The sequence below is a fragment of the Halyomorpha halys genome, unplaced genomic scaffold, assembly GCF_000696795.3.
Source record: "Halyomorpha halys isolate HHAL.00 unplaced genomic scaffold, Hhal_1.1 Scaffold124.1, whole genome shotgun sequence".
NCBI classification, from domain to species: Eukaryota; Metazoa; Arthropoda; class Insecta; order Hemiptera; family Pentatomidae; genus Halyomorpha; species Halyomorpha halys.
This window is the reverse complement of record NW_027111282.1, coordinates 120176-132361: the sequence shown is the minus strand read 5'-3', so window position 1 is coordinate 132361 and position 12186 is coordinate 120176. Positions and strand designations below refer to the sequence as shown.

Genomic DNA, 12186 nt, shown 5'->3' with positions numbered 1-12186 from the left:
ATAGCCTCTATAGTAGAACCAAATAGAATAGTTCTTATTTTTTCCCAATGACTGGGGCTCACGTTAGAGGTTGAAAATAGACCAGATGTACTATTTGCACATTTTCAGATAATACTGGTTTATGAATTATTGAGGATTTAAGGAATGATTTTGGATTCTAATCACTCGGTATCAGAGGAATTCAATGTTTTAGAACCCCGAAAATTAACTTTATAAGTGGAAGTAGGCCTGAAAATAATAATCTAAATGAGCCTTCTGTAACCAAATATTATTTATTAATAATTAATAGATAAAATAAATTATTCTGCTTGTGTTGTTCAAATAGAGGATAACTCCATGTGGAGACAAATCCATTTGAAAGGGACTGAAGAATAAGATTGGTGGGAGGTGGGAAAATAGTCTAAAGTTTAGAGAGAACCTCCTGTTGTTACACTCCATAAAACCCCAGTACCAACTGTATAATCCGTTATATTAACACCGTTAATATCACTGGTCACCGCGCTAGAGCCACGCAAACCACTACCGACATGACGCAACCTACAAGACCACATGAATCACTAGTCATTAGACAAACACCATACTTAAATATTTGTACTATTTCTTGAAAATTCTTTAACTGTAACAATGTAATAATCCTGTCATACATTGTAATGTTCTTAAATGTGTAGTTAAAATCAATAAAGATTATGAGAGAATCTTCTGATCTACTAAAAGCTAACGCCTTAAACTTAGCATCTCTCGATGGTGTTTAAGAGCAGAGATTTCACAAAGCACGAAATTGGCTAGACAATGAGTGAATGTTCGCCTCACGGATACAGGTCCATAGGAGCCAGTTAGTAACAGTATACAAATTGGTTAAAATTATTCTGTCTATTTTTGGAAATGTATATTTAACTATTATTTCACTTCTGCCTTCTCTGGATTGGTCCTTTCTATACCCTCTTTTCTTTTGTAAGGACCTATAGCAAATACCTGTAAGACTACCTACTCCTTCAGGACCATAAGAGTATGGTCTCTAATCGAATAGAGTTTCTATTCAAAAAGGGGTAACAGTGAATAACTGTAGGTCTAGCCATTCCCTCCGCGATGTTGTGCATAACATAAGGAGCGAAGTCACTTGAAATTATCAGAAATAGAAATATATTGATTAATATGAATATGTTTTTATATAAAAGTTAACAATATAAATATAGAATACATAACTAATCCTTTATTTAAAATGCTTAATCCATTCAGTAGTGGATTTACTACTTAAATTGATGATCTTTGTATTTAAAGAATTTTCTTGTAGTTAAAAAGTGTAACTAATTTTTTAACAGGAAATTTTGTACTGCCAAATACAAAAAATATTAGGAACTTATTGCATATGATTAACTAATAATTAAAACAGTAATAATTAATTTACTTTTGATAGTTGTAGTTATATATATAGTTGTTACAACTCAGCTCAGGCTGTTGTTTAAATATTCTTTTAATTATTTCTTAATTTCCTACCCAGGTAATATTAAGGGCTCAGTTATGTATATCCAAACATTTGGAATAGCTGATAATTTTTTATATGTATATCGATGATCGGGTATTAATGCAGAGAAAAAAAACTGTAGGCATTGAAATAGTCTTTTATAACACAATTTATGGATTTATGAAATGGGGATTTTTCTGGAATTTGTTTTGTTGGGAGAGCTAACATCTATGGTAATTCTAAATTAATCCACCCTATTTACTTTAAATTACCTTATATGGTAGCTATCCCAACAATAACAATGTTTATAAAAATTACCGTTTCCCCATGCACTAGCCCTCAGATATGTACTTACCCTGACTTGCTTTATTGTATATTTATTAAATAAAAAAGGCCTTGGCAAAATTCAGTATGTAATTAAGGATAGTTACAAGATTCAATTTTTGCAAGGTTATTAAAGTTATACAGCTTATATAGCAAGAAATAAATAAAAGCTATCAAAAATTTAGTTTTACTTGTTTTCTGTATCTCAAAATTTTCTAGAAAGCAAGTGACAAAGCCCAGGAACCTGAAATCAATGAGGTGAAACTTCATACAAAGAAGGGAGTAAAAAAAAAAATTACCAATCTCTTATATTTCATAATTTTCTAGGAAGCAGTACTAAACTAACGAGGGCCAAAAAACCTAAAATTAATAAGGGAAAACTTCTAAAACTTTCTTCAACTGAAGTTTATAAAATTTCTTCATATATCTGTAAAGCAGATAAGAAACAACTTCAGATCTAATGATACAGTTTAAAAAAAAAAAATTAGGCCCTAATGAGTGAATGAAATAAAAGCTGTTAAAGGAATTGGTCATATCCATAAAACAATCATTTACCAAAAAACCTTCAAGTATTTAAGGGATTAATAATAAAAAATAAAAATAAAATAACAGTTACTAAAATGTTTTCTTGTAGAAAGATTTACATAATACTTTTGCTATTTTACTACATATTTTTGTTATTATGGCTGACTATCAGAAATTACAGGATATTCTGTATATTAGTTTGTTTAAGTATCTTTATATTAGAGGCACATGTTATCAGCTTATCCTCACACCATCAACTCGGTTTATGAATAACAAAGATATAGTAAAGAATGACTAAGAGAGATACAGTAAATAGAGCTATAATGTATTGTTAATGGTTTTATAACATACTATGGATAAAGTATCATAAAGTAACCCTCATTAAAATCCCATTTCAAAATTGAAAGTTGCAACATAAAATAATTTAATGTTTTAACTACAATTTATTATAATGGCAGTGACAGTTTATAAGTCAATAAAAGTTTTATATATATAAAATAATGAAATTGTATAACAATATGTTATTAAGAGACATTAATAACTCATACAGTAAATTCATAGAAAAACATTACTGTCTACAGTACCAGCATTATTCACAATGAGGCTTTATAATTTCTAAATCATTCATCCAAACTGTGAAAAAATACATAATATTTTTTAAATTACTTTGGTAACTTAATTAGCTTTTAAGCCCAGGAAGGCTCAACTATAAATCATATACTTAATAATAAATGCAACAATATATTTAATTTTACACTGAATGTAAGTGTAAAAAACAATAAAATAGAGACCAAAATATTTTCTTTATAAAAATACAGTACTAACACAATGTCTTTTGAGGCTCATTCTAAATAAAAATTATATCATTAAAAAGGTTTTATCAGTCATCTCAAATAATTAATACTAAAATTCTTTCCTCACCTAAATTAAAGTTTTATACAGTTCAAATCTTTGAATACATACAACAAAGTGTAAAAAAGTTGTATATAATAAAAGATCCAATTTAATTTTGATTTTTTAAAATACTGATCCTAATATTAAATTTTAAGTCTGTAATATTGTTAAACTATATAACAGTTTATTAAAAACAATTATTACATGATAGAGTAACTTAAAGATTTTTAATTAAAAATCTGTAATTGATAAAAAATATGAGTTCTACATAAAAGAAAATCAATTTTTTAGAGCAACTTTAGAACAAAGGGCGCTTGTTTAACCCATACATATTTTATTTATAAACTTTGTCAGCATAAGTCTCTGACAAAATATATATAATTAAACTCCATACTGTTAGGCATAAATAACTCGCTTAAACACTTATGTCATCACTTCATTCATTACATAAAATATAAATATTTATCTAACATAAGAGAGCCTAAATATACATGCATAGGTAATTCTAGTACACAAACTTATATACTACTATTATTACTGACATATATTACAATTATACAATAATGCTCATGAATATTTAGCAATAAATTCCTCATTGTGAAAATTAAGTCATAACAAATTTACAATGTAATAATTGTATTTGGTATATTAAAATTATTCAGGTATTATTTGTCCAATATGAGCTAACTTTTCTCTTAATACTCGGAATGATGGCCTTTCTTCTGGAGCATGAGTCCAGCACTGTTTCATGACCTAGAATAAACATCAAATTATGTAACTTTTGAACAAATAAAAGTTGCATACATTAAAATTAATACTTATTCCTAAAACAATTAACATGATTTCTTCTTCACTGGGATTACATAAATATATTGAAAAAATATAGTATTAATAAGATACAGTATTAATTAAATGAATTTCTTTAATTTTCACATTTTATTAAAGAAAATTTACAGGTATGGTTTATAGTAAATTGTGAAAAAAATATAGTTTGTATTTTTGGTTGCTAACAAAATTAAAATAAAACTTAGTTTACAGAGCAATACATTATACTTTTTATCATACCATACAAAAAAAGAGATGTTGATCAACTTTATAAATACAAATACAGTGTAATCTTGGTAATCCGAATTTCTGTTCTCTGAGCACTCCAATAATCTGAACTGGCATAAAAAAAGTTCCTTTTTTTTTTTTTTTTTTTTTTTTTTTTAGAAAACTCAGCAGGCAATAAAATTATTGTTTTCAAATAAAAGTGCAAATGTGTAAAATACATTTTTAACCTACCAATGTATAGGCAAGTTATTGTAATCACAGTGAAAATCCAAAGAGGAAATTTTTACACAGATTGGATATCGGGTAATATAGTCCTATGAAAGTGTTCATAATATACATTGTTGGAATTATAAATACATAATATCTATTGTATAAATTATTTGATGTGGGGGTGAGTAGCTCATTAGTAAGGCAATGTACAACTAACTCCAAGGACCCAGGTTTGAATCCGGCTGTTGGTTCGGAAGCCCTTCGGGGTCCATTCAGCATCACAAAGTGGGTACTCTTGGGCAAAAATATGGCGGTCGAGTGAGATTCTGACCCAATCACCTCCTTACACAACTGTTGGTCAAGTAATAGTACTTCCTTGCAAAGTACTGCACCCCTAAGGTTTGTAGTGGTACAGGTTTAATATTCATATCGTTGAATTTTTTTTTACACCATTTTTCCTAATACTTTCTGTAATCCAAACATCCCAGTAGCAATTAGTTCGGATTAGTAAGATTGCACTGTAGATTATATATATATATATGTATATAAGATAAATCTGTACTACTATAACCCATGAAGGGTCATGGGTGCATTACTTGGTAAGGATGTACTGTTACTAGACTAACTGTTGTGTAAGGAAGTCATTTGGTCAGAATCATACTTGACTGCCAGATTTTTCCCCAATTAAGGGTAACAGTTTATAGGGCTTGGTGGACCCCAGAGGGATTCCGAAAACACAGGGTTAACTCATAGCTACAGTAACAGAATACAATATAATGTTTGCAGTCTTTAACCAACCAACTCTAACTAATGGCTGTGTAAAGGAAATATAACTGAATATTACTCTGAAGAATTAATTAAACAATATATTGAACAAACACTAAAAAATATTTATTATAAAAAATAAATCAATGTAGAAACATATAATAAAACAGGTATATTACATGATATACTTCCGAAGGAGCAGCTTTAGGCCTTTCTAATAAAATCCCTCTCTGAACTCTTTCTACAACTTCAGTATTTTTAAGTTTTCCATATGGCATTTTTCCACAAGTAAAAATCTCCCACATCAAAACACCTAAAAAATATTCAAATATTAATTCATATATTCTACAGAGGCGATGAAAGCACTTAGGTCAATAGTATAAATGAAGCATCTGAAGTAGTACTTTTTGCATTAATAATCCTTTTATGTGAGTACAGAATGAAATTGAAAAACAAATAAAAAATGTATTATGAAACATGAAAAATTATACATAATTTATGTTTTCCTACAATAAGGTCAGTTCAGATGAAATTCGAGAAGTGAATATTTTTTTAATAGTATCTAGGAGTTACCAGAGAAAAAAAAAGAATAGCAAGCAGACAGGTCATAGGAGAAACAATATTTAATTTACACTGATCTAGGATACTCTAAACTATGGATTAACATTCTGCTAACGACTATTTTAATCGATTAAAAGTGCCAATCCTTAAAACATTTGGCTATCTTCGACGGGAGCAATTAACAATGAAATATTTAAAATATACTTAGAAAAGTGATGGTACATTTAGATCACTAATGTTTAAACAAAAGAGGAAACTTCAGTTCACAAAAGGTTATCTAATTTACTATAATTGATACCACTATGAATCATTGAGTCTATAAAGGAGTAATAGATAAATCCTCTATCTTATAAGGGAAAAAACAATATGCACACTATTGTAAAAAATTAAAGTATTTTCAATATCATTCAATGCTACATGAAAATGTTGACATGAATAAAACTTAAACTGGTGAAAAAACACTAAAGTAGAAGTTCATATATCAACAACTGAATTTAAGCTGAGCGAATGGAAACATACATTTTGATCTGAACACAACAATCATCACATTAACATCTCTTAGCAGAGGTCTTACAGTCTACTACATTGTAAATGCATCTCAATATTAAATGGAATAAAAACAAGCAGGAACGGAACTTAGTCACTATCCTCAAGAACAAAATAAATTATTAAATTTTTATATATGTATATACAGTTGACCGTAAAAATTGATATATAAGAAGATGGTCAGGGTTGCGGTCAAAAGAGAAATAAAAATAGTTTAAAACTATTTATTTTCCGACGTTTCACCACACTTTGCAGGGCTTCATCAGGGCTAAAAAGATACAAAATGATACAATGATAAGAATAAAAATACGAAGATAAGATACAATGATAAGAATAAAAACAAGTAACAATGGCAAGAGTAAAATTTCTTTATAAAAATACGGAAAATATAAAGCTAAAAAAGTACAGGAGATGCACATAAAACAAAAACAATACAGGGAAGGGAAAAAAAAATAAACGTCATGAAAGAATAATAAAAATAAAACAATAATTAAATAAATAATAATAATGATATAAAATGATAATAAATGAGGAAAGAAGAAGTCAGGACAACCTACCTGTTCAAAGGAATCGGTTGAACAGAAAGAAACAAGGAAGCGGAAGGGTGGAGGAGTGGGGAGGAGGTAGCCAGCAAACTGTTTAACGGCTTTATTTCGAATTCAAATACGTCGCGTATACAGGAAGTAGTGATAAAGATATGACGAAAAATGAAAAATGATAAGAGCAAAATACAGAATGATACAGTACATGATAATAATAAAAACTATAATAACTAAGTAAAATTAGAATGACAGATATCGTTACTAATAATAGGAGATTATACTGAAGAAAATAAAACAATATAGGATAACAATAACAATAACAATAATTGTAAAAGAAGTAACTAATAAAAAGTAAAAGTAAATAAAGAGAAGTTTAAAAAAAAAAATACAAAGAAATAAGTAAGAAAAATAATTAAACAATGATAACAACTGTAGTATTTATATATCGTGAAAATAATCATTTATCTACACTGATAATAGTAACAGTAAAGATAACAGGAGTACTCCGTTAAACAGTTTGCTGCCTACCTCCTCCCCACTCCTCCACCCTTCCGCTTCATTGTTTCTTTCTGTTCAACCGATTCCTTTGAACAGGTAGGTTGTCCTGACTTCTTCTTTCCTCATTTATTATAATTTTATATCATTATTATTATTTATTTAATTATTGTTATATTTTTAATATTCTTTCATGACGTTTATTTTATCTCTATAAATTTTTTTTTTTTTCCCCTTCCCCATATTCTTTTTGTTTTATGTGCATCTCCTGTACTTTTTTAACTTTATATTTTACGTATTTTTATAAAGAAATTTTACTCTTTCCATTGTTACTTGTTTTTATTCTTATTATTGTATCTTATCTTTGTATTTTTATTTTTATCATTGTATCATTTTGTATCTTTTTAGCCCAGATGAAGCCCTGCAAAGTGAGGCGAAACGTCGGAAAATAAATAGCTGTAAACTATTTTTATTTCTCTTTTGACCGCAACCCTGACCATCTTCTTATATATTAAATTTTTAACATTCCACATGCACCCAAGCAGGTCATTAGCTGCACAAAAATTAATTAAAATAACATAATTTCAATAATTTATTGTTGACTACAATACAATTACAATTTCTGGAATAATATCACAGGAATTCTTAAAGCTAAGAATAAAAGGTGTATTACTACATCATTAGCAGGTCAGGTATCATTTGTTTCATGTTTAATAAACATTGTTGAACAAAAATAACTTAAGTTAATGGTAGGAAATAATATTCACATTCCATTGATGAACCACAGCAATAACAATAAAATTAAACATACCATATGCCCAAACATCAGATTTTGAAGAAAATCTTGTGTAGTTTAGAACTTCAGGAGGTGCCCATTTCAACGGAAATTTTGTACCACCTGAACTGGTATATTGGTCATCAAGGACATACCTGAAAATTAAAACTATATTATTTTACATTCATTATACCCAAAATGATATATTATAATATTTATTTTATAAATGGATAATAACTTAATAAGAGACCTTAAATAAATAAACTGTTCAATCATTTAATTAACATTGTGTTGTTTCCAGATATGCTTATCATCATTAGTTTAACTAATTTGTTTGGTATTCTTTCTTCTCTCAGAATACACTGGTAGAAAAAATGAACATATCACCTTGAACTTTATTTATGCAATTTAGATCACTTCAATTTAATGAAAAATAAATAAGATAGTATCAAATAGAATAGCATTGTAAAAAATACATGAATTTATGGAAAACACAATTTAATGCTTGATTTACAATTTATAATTTACTACCAAAAGTAGAGAAACTTAGTATTCATGGAGGAAATAAACAAATTTATGTCCTCAGAACTGAATATTTTCACTTGCATTTCATATTTTACAACATAAAGGAAATTGGATTCCATGTCTTTCTTTCAGTTTGCAGTCGAATTTGTGTTTTGTTATAATCAATTGAATCATTAATTTGATTTTAATGATATTTTCAGTAATTGTGCGCATTGGTACTTAGGTGGTCTCATTTCGATTTTATTAGATTACATTCAATACTTTAGCTTATACATACATAAACAAATTTTCGTTAGCATAGCTATATTTTGAAAACAGCTGGTCTGATTTACCTTAACTTTGAAGAAAAGTTAAGAATTATTACAAAAATTGTCTAGTATAAATTTATTTAACTACTTACATTGACTGTGAAAAAAAAAAAAATCCTGGATACCATATGTTTCAACAATGGCTCTTCCCATTTATTTTATTCTCAAATAACAAATCATTAACCTAGGGATATAGTTAATTATGTACCCAATAGAAATATACAGAAGAAAGGCAATTTTTAGAAAATAAAACTTTTTAAAAAAAAGGAAGAAAAATGAAAAATTAGTTAACAAAAAATAATAAATATATACAAATAATTGAAGTTCACTTACCTAGCTAAACCAAAATCAGCAACTTTAACCACATTTTCAGATCCAACAAGACAATTTCTAGCAGCTAAATCTCTATGAATATAATTATGTCTTTCTAAATAAGCCATCCCATTACAAACCTTTAAAAAAAAAAAAAAGTAGTATTATTAGGTTGCTTGTGAATTTAATATTAATAAAACTTACTAGTTGATAAATAATTTACAACGTCAAATTATGCATAAGTAAAATGCTAATTTACAGGCACATAAATATTTTATATCTGGTACATAATAAAAAACAAAGATTGACTTTTTACAAAAAATCTAATGATTTCCCATCTGTTTGGTAAATAAAGTTTCAACATCGATGACCACAAAATATTTAATCTTCTCACGTTTAATTAATAAATGATGCAGATACTAAGCTTCTTTATTACCATCATCAATAAATTTGAATACCAACAGCTTAATTTTTATTTTTAGATTGTAGTTTGTATTTGTAATATAATTATAGTTTTTGAGAAAGTTTTGATGCATGGACTCTGATTTTTTTTTTTAAGCTGTACAGTCAGAGGATGTAACACAGGTTCAGAAACCCTACATCTGCTGTTCAAGGAGGGTAAAAAGGTTGGAAAGAATAGAGGTCATGAATAAAGAGATGTTCTCATACATTTGTACAGGATGGTAATACTGTCTATAAGCTGGATAAGGCTAACCTTGGTATACCAAAATATAACACGGTATTGCCTGAGAACTCAATATAAATCTAATAGAACAATGGATTAGCGACTAAAATTCCAATTAGAGTCAACTAACAATTTTACTATAATCTGGTCAGGTCAGCAGTCCAATAATCTAAAACTTACTACAGCAGAGAGTTATGACATTCAAAGAAACAGATTCAGAATAAAAATTGTCAGAACTTTACAGGCAATCAGGAATAGGAGAGAGTTTACTCTCCTTGTTTAGTCAATACAGTTTTTACATTGATGATCACAGAATATTTAATCTACTTACATTTAATTTTATACATGATGTAGCTAAAAATTTCCTATATGACAATCACCAATAAATGATAGTATACAACCACACTTTAGTGTGGGTTAAACAAGTATGGGAGAGTAAATTACATATTAATGAAAATTCATCGATATATTTAAAATGAACAGAATCAACTAAATTGGCTTAATAATACAATCAGATTTTTTACTGACATAACTTATAGAACAATTATATACTACAAAAATAATCAAAAGCACTTTATAGAAAATGTTTTACTTTACACATTTACCTGAATACACATATCCAATAAAAGGCCTATATTTCCAGCTAATGTGTTTTCATGTCGCCTAAGGTAATTTAATAATGATCCATGCTTCATATACTCTGTTACAATGTAGATTGGCCTATGTTTACTGCAAACACCATACAGCTGCACCAAATTACCATGCTGCAGTTTTCTATAAATCCCAAATAGCTACATAAATATAATTATCTAAATATATTAGATAAGCAACCACATGATTGAATCATATTATTTAGTAGTAAGCTATCAACCCCTTCAATATAATATTTCATTTCTCAAAATATAGTATGTAGTGTATCCTATAAATATAGTATTCAACATAGTATGTAGAAATAATGGTACTGTTAAAAGAGACTTTCCGATGTTATATTTTAAAAAACAGTTTTAAGAAAAATTCAGAAGTAAATTATGGTCCTAGGCACAACAGTATCCCCTGTCTATCTATATATAGTCATTTTGATACACCAAAACTAGAAAATGATAACATATTTTGTTTATTGACTATTAATAAGAAGTGTTTTGTAAAACATAGAAAGTTATTAATTATGAACAATAAAAAATATTAAAGTAAAATATTAAAAAAATTAAAATATCGTAAAAGATATTTAGGATAAAGTTTGCATATTCATTAAAAACTAGAATATATGGAACATTCAGACAAACTAAGAAAAAACACAAAGCAAAAATAAACCAACAACAAAGAACCATACAGACATTGCCAACAGGCTAGCAGGAAATAGTGCCTAAAAATAAATAAAACATACTTGACAATACAATAACAAATATTATTTTAAAGCCCCTTAGAAGTTATTTATTTTATTGAAGACATGGTGAAATGCATTAGATGAATTTTAATACATTTTTATCAAAAGGGATGTTATTTTTTAAAGAACAAATCTAAAAAGGAAAAGGATTTAACCACAAAGACATTTTGAAATTGACAAACCTAAATATTAGGCACACTTTTTACTACAATCCAATTAATACAGTAAAAGACAATTGAAAGACGTACTATCAAAATAAGGCAAAAAGGAGCAACAAAAGTTGCACATACATTATAACAAAACTTAAAATGACAAATTGAGCCAAAACCATTGCAGTCAAGCAGAAAATTAATAAGCACCAAAGGTTTCATTCCAGTTCTTCATAAATCCTTCCACATCAATTTTTGATTGATCCACATTTCTGAACAATGAACACCAACTTATACTTTTCCAATCAATTTAGTGAGACCCATGTACTACACACAGTATACTCACACACCTTTCCTTATTGAAGCGTAGAGTAAATGAACATAGTATAAGTCCTTTCAGAATGAATTACTCTGGTAGAATTGTTTAGAACTAGGTGTTTAATTTTCAAATCATCAACATAATGAAGGAGTTTTATAAAGATCTATACTGATGAAGTCCAACAATCCTTTGGCCAAGATTCAAACTTTATAATATTGACATCATAGTATATATGCAACAGTATATAAAGGAACATAAAAAAAATAATATATAAAAAAAAATTACTGTAAGCTATTTATATATCCGAAAATGTTAATTATACCACCAATATCAAATTAGACACAAGAAACTT

General features: G+C 27.9%; 1 protein-coding gene across 2 annotated transcripts in view; it reads right to left on the bottom strand.

Annotated features, from left to right (window-relative positions):
• Positions 1-2392: 2392 nt before the first annotated feature.
• Btk29A (tyrosine-protein kinase Btk29A) overlaps positions 2393-12186 on the bottom strand; it is a 29846-nt gene continuing 20052 nt past the window's right edge. For both annotated transcript variants that reach the window (XM_014416441.3, XM_014416440.3), the window contains 5 exons: positions 10588-10756; positions 9319-9437; positions 8189-8307; positions 5413-5546; positions 2393-3958 (listed from right to left, as the gene is read on the bottom strand). In XM_014416441.3, coding sequence (XP_014271927.1) covers positions 3860-3958; positions 5413-5546; positions 8189-8307; positions 9319-9437; positions 10588-10756 — 640 coding nt within the window. In that variant the 3' untranslated portion in view covers positions 2393-3859. The remainder of the gene's footprint in view (positions 3959-5412; positions 5547-8188; positions 8308-9318; positions 9438-10587; positions 10757-12186) is intronic.